The following is a 13442-nucleotide window of genomic DNA, read 5'->3' as shown; positions in this document are numbered from 1 at the left end:
GCAACAAACTGATGGTGATGTAAAGGAAAGTGCAAATAGGTGACATATCGCACAGAGCAGGTTGAGACTACAAAGGTGAAGGCCCATGCCTTGGCTGCTGGAGCCATCCCTGTGCCAGATATGCACATTGAATTCCCAGAAACCATCACTATAAGGGTAGGCATACACTTGATCAATGAAAGGAAGTGCCCCCTTTCGTTCTCCAGAATTCACGGTGTGCTCAGCAAGGTGGCAGAAAGTACCTGTCTAGCTTAGTGGTGTGACTCAACCACTCCCAACCCCCCTCCCCCCCACCTTCTCTATGCCACGTGAATATCTGAAGAAGAGGGATGCTTTCTGTGCCTGCACCACTGGTGCTGGCTGGTGGAGAACTCAGAGAATGCAGGTCGGTACCAAGCGTTCATATATGCTGCTACTATCAGGGAATAGTCATGTGAAAGCACTTACCACAGCAGGCCCAACCCTTGCTTCAGCAGCCTCATGATGCTTACAGCCATTGATAGGGTGATACTGGCCCTGCAATGGCAAAAGGAAGCAAGAACTTCAGTAAAAATAGGCACTTGCTTCCGTTTGACATTGCAGGGCAGTGTAACGGGGGCCAGTAAACGTGACATGGCATCCAGAAGATCAAGTGAGAGTTGGCCTGTGCTAATCTCGTATGTGTACTAACTATCCTTCCCTCCCGTCCCCCACATATCCCTTTATATACATAGCAGAGGAACACTGAGGTACTGTTGCATAGGGGACATAGGCCTTACCATTGCACATGTGCTTCCCTATAGGCCTGGAACACAAATACATCTGTATGAAATGGTGCCTCCATTATCTATTCCAAACTGGGATTATGCTTTTCCATGTTCTCTATCCAACCCTTCTCCCTTCCATCTACCAGGGCATTGTTATATTACATTCATTTAAAAGTATTAGACAGCATAGGTATCTAATGTACTGCTATGTCTAACAGACAGACATTCGCTATACGTATTGCAAAGGCCTAAAATACGTTCATACTTGGCTAGTAAATCCAGGCTTTTGTTTTTTCTTTTAGAAATTCTGTATAGATATGGCAAATGTTAAAGTATCGTTTTAAATGTTGTACTGAGGCTAGAGTCTGTTCAGGAGGTATGCCATACGTATTAGGATTTACTGCTTTTTGAAGGAATTCATCAAGGCGGTGTACAACAAGGATAAGTCAAGTATAGGTAGTAGACAATTACAGCAGTAAAAAAATATTAAAATAACAATACATTTTATGCTAGGTTCCAGTGTCAACACAATAAAACATTTTAATTGGCAGCTTAGGGTATAAGTAAAGATGGACCATATAGATAGAGTAACAGGAGTTAGAAATTAAGGAACTAACTTAAAGAAAGGTGTATTTGAAGTCAGGTGCTTGAATATTATCTTAGCTAGGGTAGGAGTGGCTAAACATGTCCTGCTACAGTATATGAAGCTTGTGTCACTCCTTGTGTGTGTATAACTAGCAAGTTAGTTACTACTTCCATTAAAGGCCTGGGTGGAAGAGCCAAGCTTTCACCTGCTTCCTGAAGTAGAGATAGTCTTGTGTTAACAAATCCTTTCAGGGAATGCATTCCAGAGTGTGGGGTCTACTTCAGAGAAGGCTTGCTGGTGGGTGTCACATTGCATGATGCTCTTTGGAGAGGGTGTGGTTAGGGATACTCCTTGGAAGGACCTTAGTGACATTGGAGGTGTGCCGACGGAGATCTTGTTCAAGTACTCTGTGTCAGATCTTCGAGAACCTTAAAGGAAATAGCCCAGAGTTCTAAATTTAGTCCTATGTTGTACTGGTAGCCTGTGAAGATTTTGCAAAAATGGTGTGATGTGGTCACATCACTTACAACTTTGTTAGTCTTGCTGCATCATTCTGAATCATTTGGAGCTGGTGCAAACCCTTTGTAGTCAGGCCAGTGTAGAGTGCATTACAGTAATCCAGTCTTGATGTTATGTACAACTGAGGCAAGACTTGCCTTCTCATTGTAAGGAGAGAGGCAGCATAGTTGTTGCAAATGATAGAAGCAGCTCTTGAAGGATTTGGGGGATCAGCATAAGTGTTAAGTCTAGCTTTATTCCAAGGTTCTTGGCTTGTGATTTGAGGGGTAGTCCATATTTCCCAAAAGAGATTTTGATGTCCAGTTTGTGCCCAATTGTGATAGGAACACATACAAGCTTGGTTTTACTTGGGTTCAGGCAAGTTTGTTGTTTTTTTCTATTTTAGAATTGCTGTTAAACAGGTAGTCAGTTTATTCAGGGCTGTAGGTAAGTCAGGTTCAGTGGGTATGAGTACCTGCATGTCATCCACATAGATGTAGACCTGTCTGTCTGTCGACCAAATTGGCTTGAGGTAGATATTTAAAAGAATAAAAGTGACAGTATTTATCCTTGTGGTACCCTGTAGGTCAGTGCCCATGGTGGTGGTCAGTTACTGTCGAACAGTATGGACTATTACCTATCTGTGTTTCCCAAGTCCGGTCCTGGAGTACCCCTTGCCAGTCAGGTTCTCAGGATATCCACAATGAATATGCATGAAAGATTTGCATATAATGGAGGCAGTGTATACAATTCAAGTTCATGCATATTCATTGTGGATATTCTGAAAACCTGACTGGCAAGGGCTACTCCAGGACCAGACTTGGGGAAACAGTGGCCTATCTGATAGGATTTGAACCAAGTAGGTTCTGTTGCATAGATACCTGTCTCTGCCAGTCTTGCTAGCATGATATCATGATCCACAGTGTCAAAAATTGCTGACAGTTCCAGCAGAATTAACACCAAGGTAAGTCCCCAGTCTCGGTTTCTGTGACGATCATCTGGTAGGGATACCAGGACCATTTCTGTTCTATAACCGGGTGTGAATCCAGAGTGACATGGATCTAGTCAGTTTGTCTTCTAGCTAATTATTGAGTTGAACACGGACTAAGTTTTCCTAGAAATAGAATGTTAGATATTGGCTGGTAACTTTCAAGCTTGTCCTAGTCAAGGCTGTGTTTCTTTAGCAAAGGATGCACCACTGATCTCTTAATTCTGTTGGTAGTTGCCCATTAGAAAAAGAGGAGTTCACAATTTTTGTGGCATCTTCTATGAGGCCCATACTTGCCTACTGCTCTATATTTGATGCACAAGGATCGAGGAAGCAGCTGGTTGGTTGATGGCCTCTTAGGATTTTGTAAAGGCCTTCTCTGTTATTGGGTTGAGTCCCATATGTCTGTGTCAGGAGGGAGCAAGTTTGTGCGCTCATAGTTAGCTGACTGGAGACTGGGTGGGGCTGCCTGTAAATTTTGGCAGAGACTTTTAATTTTGCTGGCAACGTATGCAGCAAAATTATTTTGGTTCATTTTTGACTGGGCAAGCTGGTTCTGTTGTGGGGGTTGCAGTAGGCTGTTTTTATTATGCTGAACAGGTGTTTGGTTGAATTGTGGAAGCCTGTTCAATACATTGAGAGAAATAGTGTTTTATGGCTGTTGTTAAGACTTGGCAGTACTTTGTGTTTCTTACAGTTTAGCCTGCCATTTTCCAGGAGAGACTTACGCCATCTCCTTTCCAGTTTGTCTTTCATGCCTAAGGGTCCAAAATTCTGGAGAAAACCAAGGTGAACATTTGTGAGTGGTGCTGATTTCTCTAGGGTCTTAGCAAAGTGTATGTTCCAAATGTCAGCCTGCTCTGACACTAGTTGTCTTCTCATCCACATGTGAGTAGTCCAAGGCCTCTAGGAAATTCTCAGCAGTCAGCCTTTTCTTGTCTATGATCTCCTTCCAAATTCTGGGAGATGCCATTTGTTTCAGGTGGCCACTTAGGGAAAACTTAATTATAAAGTGGTCTGTCCATGATAGGAGTGTTATTTCGGTACCACTATGCTGGGATGAAAACCCCTTTGTAAAACACCAAGTCTTGTATGTGACCTTTTTGAGAATTTGATAACCTGTGTGAATCCTAGTGCTATCATGTCCAGATTAAAGTCTCCCATTCTCACCATCCTAGAGTAATTTAAGGTCACCTGTGTAATCAGATCAAGGAGTTCTTGCACAGATATGTTATGAGGTGCTCAGTATACCATGAGCACCTAGATTGGTTTCTCCTCTTCCATCTGGATTAAAAGTGATTCTGATTCATTTAGCTGGGTCATGGCGATTCTTCGCAGTTTGATTGTATCCCCAGAAAGGACTGCTACCCCTCCATCGCTCCATCTTCCTGCTCTTGGTTGATGTTAGATGTTGAAACCTGTTGAGCATTGTTCAGCCAGTGGTAAGCCAAGTTTTGTGTAGCCAGGCTTTCCTTATTCTTAAGATGTCTAGATGCTGTTCATGAATGATATGGATCACTCTTAGCAGCTGATCTGATATTCAGCAGGCCTATGGTTCCAAAGGGTGGTCTGGGGGTGCTGGGGGTAGTTTTTGTATGGCAATGAAGTAATCATTTAAGTACTTTAGGTAGGTATTTGACCTCTTGCACTTTTGTCTTCTCTTTCCCACAGACCACTGGGGTTCCCGAGGTATCTCGGTCTTCTGGGCCAAGGCACATTCTTTAGTTTATTTTAAGATTTGATTAAAGCACCTTTCATAAAATTAAAGCAAATTTCACTAGATGACACCACAATCCTAAAAAAACTGTGTGGATCAGCAACCCTGGGATGCAGTAAAGCAAGGTTCTGAAAGAAGAAACCTTTTAAAGTTGTAAATTCAGACCAGGCCTGGGAGACTAAAGGTATCCAGTAATAGAGAATCAAATTACTATATTTTGTATTTCTGTGTGAATAGTTTTGGATATTTACTGCAGAAAGGATTGAGGGACTTCAGTTTCAACAGAATCAGAATCTTAAAATAGTTTTGTAGTTTAAAATAAAATTTCAGCTCACAGATTCTAGTTATTCACTTAACAGTTTCTGCTTCTGATATCCTTGGATGGTCTAGTTCATGCAGGTTGCTGTAGGCTTTTTCTTTTGTTGTCCAAGAGGAGGGTTGGGTATAAATATAGCTCCAGCTCAGACTACAGGACATGAGGAGTGATTTTTGGGTTTCTGCCAGCTACTTATGACCTGGATTGGCCACTGTTGGAAGCAGGATGCTAGGCTAGATGGACCATTGATCCAGTATGGCTGTTATGTTCTTATATGAAGGAAAGGTAAAAGTTTCCTTCTCCAGACAAATAAATGAAAGAAGTTTGGAGTAAAACTGAGGGCTAGCGCTTCAACACAGACTGAACAGAAGCTGTAAAAATTTGAGTTGTTAAAAAAAGTGTATTTTTTAAAATTTAAGTTGCAGGAGCCTGGTGTAAACACAGTCTGCACAGTCACAAAGCATCAGTGAATGTATGGTAGCATCCACAGTTCCAAAGAAAGTCACTCCTGCAATCATGAATGATCAGCCCTGTACAAGTCACAGCTCAGTTCTTACAAATACCTTGCTCTTTTCTGTCCTTCAGATGCTACAGTAGGGCACCAAGCTGGACAAGAGGGCAGTAAGAAGGTGGGAGCAAATACCTCCCATTTTTCAGGTGGCCAGCTAGCAGTAAACACATTCACCTGTTGAGACGCCTGGAGAAGGAGGAAGACCATGGTGAAAAGCACATCTGTGGAGGAGTAGCTGGAGGATATGTCATTGAAAGAAGAGGAGGAGGAGGGTGAGGAGAGCCTTGCAAGGGAGCCAGCAGAAAAGAGTGACCATCATTCAGAGAAAATTGATATTATTTAAAATACTTATATTCTGACCGTTCCACAGTTCATGGCAGAGTTGGAGGACATGACAGCAGCCCTGGGCAGGAGGGAGACATTGTGATACAGCATGCATGAAACATTAAGTGGCAGAACACTCTCTTTAGGACAGAAGTTGGTGATCTTCATGAGGATGTTCATGGTCTGGATGAAAGGCAGAATGTGAGGATGGTTGTCATTGGAACTAAGCTTCAGATTCTGAATTGGACCCTGGCCTCATTGCTTCTCCAGCTGGCCTACCGACACCTGGGACACCCTCATCAGCCACCTCAATGCTTATGGACTCCACTCTCCTTTTTAGTACATCTCACCCCACCCCTAAGCCTGGTTCCAGTGGTGTAATGCAGCAATGCCTGGTCTTCCCTGATTTCCATAGGGAGGCCAGATGAACCTCTAGGGTGGAGCAAGGTGGACTAACCTCTCCAAGGGCACATATGCCTGCATCTACCTCCTCCAAAAGAGCAGCCATGCAGGGGGAAAAGGTAAACTTCTCCACTAACTCACATGTCGGAGAGATGGATCTAATTGGGGGGCACATTGAGCACTGGATAAATTCACTCCTTACAGCCACATCACATGATCTGTGGCCATCAGGTCCCGAGTTTGCATAGTTTTCCTTTCCTTATTGCTGTCTGTGCTTGGTAGCATTGGTCTCTCTGGATCAGACATCTGACATTTGATGGGTAGGTTGTGGAGCATGCAGCAGGCAGTGAATTCATCATATGCTTTGTAAAATAGTTCACCTCTTGAACTGTCTAAGCACTTGAAGCAAGATTTGAACATACCAAATGTCCTCTCTGTGGCAGCCCTAGTCTTCCTGTGTGCCTCATATTTCTCTTCAGCTGCCCTCATCGGCCAGCTGCAAGGGAAAGAGCAGAGAGGATATGTGATTGTGTGCATGATGCTGTGGGGGTTGGTACATCACTGCATTGGTAATCCCAGAGGCTTTCAGGACTGGTCATTGCACATACTGTAGAGCCATCTTTGGATAAGAAAGAGTGGGTTAGTGATTTAGTATGTTTATGGGTGTTGTGTGCCCACATCGAAGCTATTCCCTAGTTATTTGACTTCTCTCAAAGCACTAATGCAGACTTTTACGTTGGAAAATCCTGTATACTTTCACTTTAAGAATTATCCTAGGAAAATAATTAATTTATAATATTTTTTATACTTACTACTTTTGTAGGTAAATACACTTTATGAAAATTCTAAATCTTATTCAAAGAACATAGCCCCCTACACCTAGTAAAAGTATGCATCAAAGCCACCTATAGGGTAGGCAGTTTTATAAAAGCTCATTTCTGTGGGTAAAGCTTAGAAAATTACCTTTTTTAATAGAAAAAGCACATTATACACAACTTTTCTTTTTTTTTTCCTCTGGTCTGTAAAACCTGTTAAAAACTTGTACATCTGTTCTCTGGATATAAATCAGGATAATCCTTGCTTGTGAGCTAAATTCTCTCTTCCCTTGCACCAAGTCTTACGTTTACATTTTCTTACCCATTACTTTGAAGTGCCATGATTTTCCTGGCATTCATGTCTCTTCTCTGTGGCCCCCAGTGGGCCCATAGGCCTTAAGCATTTTTGATAACAGAGAGTTTAGGCATGCAAACAATTTACGTTTTCATTATCTGATTTTATGGGGGATTAGGCCATTTTCCAAGTGCATATATTATACTCTACACATTTTTAGAACTCAACCATAAGTCAGTTATCATGGAAATATTTAAACATGAAAAAGTAGTCAGTCTTACCAGTATGAATTTCTGCAGCATGCTACCTCGACTAACTATAGGGAAAAGAAATTAACAGTTGAAAAATAAAATATATAAACAGTTTGAGGCTCTAACATTTCTAATCATGGATATCCAAAAGTTGGGAATGAAAAGGGGGGTGCTGTTGCTAGGAGATTTCAGCCTGACAGATGTGGATTGAAATGTCCCATCTGCAGAACTAGAAAGTAGAAGGGAGGTCCTGGATGCCTTTCAAGGTGCTTTGGTGATGCTATGAGGGAAGGGATGATTCGAGGTCTAGTACTCCAAAAAAAAAAAAAAAAAGTGTCATGTCCACGTAGTTGCCCACCTGGGCAGTAGTGATCTTCCCATGGTATGGTTTGATTAAAGAGCTAAAGTGTTTATGAATAATTTGAAAAACTAAATGGGCAAGGACATGGGGTCAAGAGGATATTGGGGGAGCTCAGGGTGCCTCTTGTGGGTCAAAGATTTATTTACTCGATCTTTGGAGATGGGAGAAGTTCCACAGGATTGGAGAAGTGAAGAGGGACCACGTCCACCCAAAAGTGATACAATTAGAAATGGGAAATCTTTACATTGAGATTGCTTCTTTTCATGCAGCAATTGTTTTTGTCAAGTTTCTCCCCACCCCCTTCTGTCTTTTCGGTATTTAGTAAGGTTTATCAAGGCTGTAAATTTTTCTTTTCCAGCATCTCTAGAAACATAAGATTAGCCATGCTGAGTCAGACAAAGGTTCACTGAGCCCAGCATCCTGTGTTTGACAGTAGTCAATCTGGGTCACAAGTACCTGGCTAATCAAGAAAAGTGGATCCATTTCTTATAGTTGATTTCCAGGGATAAGTGATGGCTTTCTCAGTCTACCTTGCTAATAATTTTTTTATGGATGTTTCTGCTAGGAACTTATCCAAATTTCTTTTTTGAAACCTCCCCTCTCACAATAGTTTCTGCAGCTTAATTATGTGCTTTGTATAAAAGGTGCTTCATATGATTTGTTTTCAGTCTGTCTGTTAATTTCATGTTGTCTTCTCATATTAGTGTTTTGAAAGATTTAACACTTTCCCTAGTTAACTGTTCTACCCCACTCATGACTTTATAAACATAGAAACAGAGAAAAATGACAGCAGATAAAGACCATATGGCTTACCTTTATCAGTCCCTCTCCCTTAGAGATCCTGCATGCATATGCCATACTTTCTTGAATTAAGATGCAGTCTGTTCCAGCACCTCTACAAGGAGACTGTTTTCACATATCCACCACTCTTTTCCTTAAAAGAAGTATTTCCTTAGGTGACTCCTGACCTATGCCCCTTGTAAAACAGCTCTGCTTTTTGCATTCTTCTTGCAATATTTTACTAATGAAGAATCTGAGCCCTGTGCTAGTTTTGGAAGCTGCCACGTCTATGCAGTCCACCTCGCAAAGCATTATGTCAACTTTGTATAGTATAATGTTCAGAAATTGATTTTGATTGCATCAGTTGATTCTTGTGTATAGTGATGCTTCTGCAGCCAAAACATTACACTTTCTTTGAATTCAGTGTTACCATGTGTGATACCATTAAGTTAATAAACTGCTACTGACGATAACTGAAGGGTAGGAATAGGACAGCTGCTTTCTGTCATTATAGATGTAAGGTATTTGATAAATAACAACCTAAACACAAGAGTATTGCAGTCAGCGTTTAATACGGGGAAATAATGAAGCACTTTGGATTGAGGGGGAAAAACCTCTTTGGTATTAACTTTTCTCTGAGGACAAGCAGGCCTTCATATTCTCACATCTGGGTGACACCATCTAACAGAGCCTAGTGTGGATGCTGACTAGTGAGACACAGAACTTTCTATTCCCACCGCACATGTACTGGTGCTTTTCTGCCTGCCGCATGAGTGCGGGTCCCTCAGTATTTGTTTTTCTGCGGAGCAGGGAGGACATGTTATCGTGTTGTCCGACAAGTGTGTGGGGTATTTTTGTTCACGGTACCTTCCTGTGTGGGTATTTTTCTTCTGTTTTTCAAGATATTTCATTTTCTTCTTATTTTACTTTATTTTCTTTTAATATTCGTAGTTATTCCAGCACTTTAGTTTTCTTTCATTTTGGCAAGTGGCTAGGCCATTTTAGTCTGGAGCATCAACCTCAATTTGAACGCTGTCCCTTTTTTGGTTCACAATTGAAGAATTTAATTTGGTTTTTCTTTTCTCAATGTTCCAGAGACCCCCCAGTGGTTTGAAGAGGTGCCCAAGAAGACAGGGAGATTTTGTCCCGTCCTAGACCTAAGGACCCTGAACAAATTCCTGGTCAAAGAAGTAAAGGATGATTTCTCTTGGCACTCTTTTTTCCATGATTCAGGAAATGGTTGACTATGTTCTTTGGATGCATATACCCATGTTTCGATGCTTCCCAGGCACAGGAGGCATCTCAGATTTCAGATAGGGAAACACCACTGCCAGTACTGTGTTCCACCATTTGGTCTTCTGTCAGCTCCCAGGGTATTCACAAAGTGTCTAGCAGTAGTAGTGGTGTATTTACACAGATTGGGAGTATGTGTTCCCTTATCTGGACAATTGGTTGGTCAAGAGCACATCGCAGGAGGAGGTGACAGTGAATGCACCTATTTGGGTGTTGGAGCTACTAGGGTTTGTCATAAACTACCCCAAGTCCCACCTTCTTCCAGTCCAATGATTGGAGTACATAGGAGCCCTGCTCGATACATTGCAGGCTCAGGCTTTTTTTTCCATAAGCTAGAGCAGAGACCTCATCAACAATAGCCTCAAGTCTGAAGCAGCAAGCAGGTCACAGCTCAGCAAATGTTGAGATTGATGGGCCACATGGCCTCAACAGTGCATGTCACTCCCATGGTACAGCTCCATTTGAGAGCAGCCCAGTGGACCCTAGATTCCCAAGCAACTGGGAATCTTGTGGATGCAATCTAGATTCTGCCACTCATGCCCTTCTCTTGTGGAAAATTTGATCGAATTTGACTGTGGGAGTACCAATCCAAATTCCACCACCTCGGAAGGTACTAACAATGGATACAGCCAATCTAGGATGGGGAGCTCATGTAGATGGACTTAACAACCAGAGAACTTGGTGTGCTTAGGAAACGGATTTCAATCCATTTGGAGTGCTTTATAGGTGTTCAGTGATTGGCTACAGAACCAAATTATTTAAATGAACAGCCAGGTTGCAGTGTTTTTATGTAAACAAGCAGGGGGGTACGGGTTCCTACCCCTTGTGTCAGGAAGCAGTGGGAATATGACAGTGGACCCTACTTCACGGAATGGTACTTTGATCCACATACCTACCAGGAAAGGACTACTGCCTGGCGTACAGACTGAGCAGGCTTTTGCAACCACATGAGTGGTCTTTCAACATGGGCATAGCCTGCAAGATCTGAGCATGGGGCACCCCCTCAGATATTTTGTCATTCATCTCAACAACAAAGTCCCCCAGTTCTGTTCCAGACTCAGATCACATGGAAGACTAGCGTTGGATGCCTTTCTCCTAAATTGAGGGAAGGGACTTCTGTATGCATGTCCTCTGATACCTTTCACAGAGAAGACTTTGCTGAAACTCGAGCAAGATTAGGCAACTATGATCCTAATTATGCCTTACTGGCTGAGGCAGATCTGGTTTCCTCTTTTTCCGGAGTTGTCCTCCAAAGATCCATGGAGAATGGAATATTTTCCAACCCTCATCACATGGAACGAGGGTTCTTTTCTGCATCCCAGCCTCCAATCCCTGGCCCTCGCAGCACAGAATTTTGAATCCTTAGGTTTCCAGAGGAAGTCTCCTGCGTTTTACCGGCTTCCAGGTGTTACTCCATTTAAGTGGAGGTTTGTTGTCTGGTGTGAGGGCAAGGCCTTAGATCCTTTACCTGCCTTACACAAAAACTGCTTGAATACCTCCTGCATCTTTCTGAGTGCTTATCACCGTGTAGGAGGTAAGCCCTTCTCTGTACAGCCTCTAGTTGTTCGCTTCATGCGAGGTTTGTTATTAACGGAGCCCCCTGTCAGACCTCCAACTGTCTGGTGAGATCTCAACGTTTTCTTCACCCAAATGATGAATGCTCCTTTTGAGCCGCTTGATTCCTGACATCTGAAATATTTGACCTGGAAAAGTGTTTTTTGTGGCCGTCGCTTCAGCTCGCAGAGTCAGAGAGCTACAGGACCTAATAGCTGATCCACCTTACAATAAGTTTCATCACAGTAGAGTATTTCTCCGCACACACCCTTCCTAAGATAGTGTTGGAGTTCCCATGCCCATACATACCTTAGATTGCAAGAAAGCCTTGAGCAGGATACCCGATGTGATAGCAGGTTTTGGCACGCAAAGAACGTTTGGAGTCTAGAATCCAACTCCACACCCTAGATCCAGTTTTGTTTAGTTCTAGGCTGCATCTTTAAAGCTAGTATGTATATATTTTGAGGTTCATTGACTTCCAGGCTTTGACATGTTGTTTTTGGTGAGCCTGGTAGTTAGGGATTCCCAGCTGTGAGAATACAAAGGCATGCTTATCCTTGGAGAAAGCAAAGTTACTTGTAACAGGCAGGTGTTCTCTGATGACAGCAGACCAAGTAGTCACCCAACTTCCCTTGGAGTTGTATTTTTTAGCATTTATATATGACTGAGGGACCTGCGCTCATGCGGCGGGTGGGAAGGTATCAGCACATGTGTGGTGGGACACTACTAGAATGTTCTCAGTCTTCTTAGCGTCCACACCGGGCTCTGTCAGATGACGTCATTCAGCTGTAAGAATACTTAGCTTGCTGTCCTCTGAAAACACCAGCCACAGGTGAGTAACTTTGCATTTTCTTCTGATTACACAATTGATTCTTTTATGTTAAATTAGAAAAATATCCATGCTTCTGTTTTCAGTCATTTTAAATTTTATTAAAGATCATTACATTGTAGAACAATGTATAATTTAATGTAGTTAAATTGCCATTTTTGTTTTTCAGTCCCGTCGAAGTCTTTGTGAGGATGCGTTATTGAAAATTAAAGGTGTTATAAGCTTTACTTTTCAAATGGCAGTTCAGAGGTGTGTGGTACGAATTAGGTCAGATTTAAAAGCTGAGGTAAGTGGTTAAACCTGTGTAATTCCAGTCTTGGTTCTCAAGTTTTCTGTTGACAAGCAGGATTCAATTAGGTACACTAGGTGTTATTGCAAGGGGCTGAATGGAACATCTTTCCCAGAGCTCAGAACTAGGTTACATTTCTGAATAGGCATAGCTATTCCTGTGCATAGCAGTTTCCTCTGTTTTTGTTTTTTTTCTACTCTGCTAAATAGACAGAAAAGCAAATGTTTCCCTTTTTATCAAATTTTCCAGTATATTTACAGCAAAGTTAATTAAAAGGAAGAAATAAAACTATAACAGTAAAAATTTGCTTATTTTAGTTCATTTTGTTTGCCTCTTCTAATAGCATATCTTAGACTAAGCCCAGCTTCAAGCCATACCTGGAGAGTGGATGAAGATTCAGAACTTTGGACATTCATGAGATGTCTCTCTGTATGTATGGGTTCCAAGCACAACCAGGCTTAATGCAAGTATTGCTGGAGAATGTCCCCGTCAGCTTGGAAAGACTGCCTCTATTTAAGCACTAGCAGAGAAGCAGCTACTGCTCATGCAGAAAGATCATGATAAATCTGCATAGAGATCGGGTTCTGTGCATTCCAGCAGATCCTCATGCCAATGTATCTTCCATTATTCAATGCATTGAGTTCTAAAGTTCACCATGGCCCTAGCACAGCTTTCCAAGGCGATCAGCCTAAAGCACTGTGGTCTTGGACATAGAGCACTGATCTCAACACAAGGCAGTATCTAAGCCATCAACTTACAGCACAGGACTGTGCAATAGCAGCTTGCTGAATTTCTGTGCTTGAACAAGAAACATCATCGGGAGCACAGTGCAGACAGATTGGGCATCTAAATATGGTCCTTGTTTGGAGTATCTTATAGTGGAGTGA

The 13442-nt window shown here is 42.2% G+C and overlaps 1 protein-coding gene across 1 annotated transcript in view; it reads left to right on the top strand.

Annotated features, from left to right (window-relative positions):
- ARMC1 (armadillo repeat containing 1) overlaps window positions 1-13442 on the top strand; it is a 99643-nt gene that overhangs the window by 66974 nt on the left and 19227 nt on the right. Inside the window, exon 5 of the mRNA XM_030215076.1 lies at window positions 12436-12552. Within this exon, the coding sequence (XP_030070936.1) occupies window positions 12436-12552 (117 nt within the window). The remainder of the gene's footprint in view (window positions 1-12435; window positions 12553-13442) is intronic.

Source organism: Microcaecilia unicolor, chromosome 1 (genome assembly GCF_901765095.1).
Source record: "Microcaecilia unicolor chromosome 1, aMicUni1.1, whole genome shotgun sequence".
Lineage (NCBI taxonomy): Eukaryota > Metazoa > Chordata > Amphibia > Gymnophiona > Siphonopidae > Microcaecilia > Microcaecilia unicolor.
Note: the sequence above shows the minus strand (reverse complement) of the source record. Positions and strands in the feature narration are given on the sequence as shown.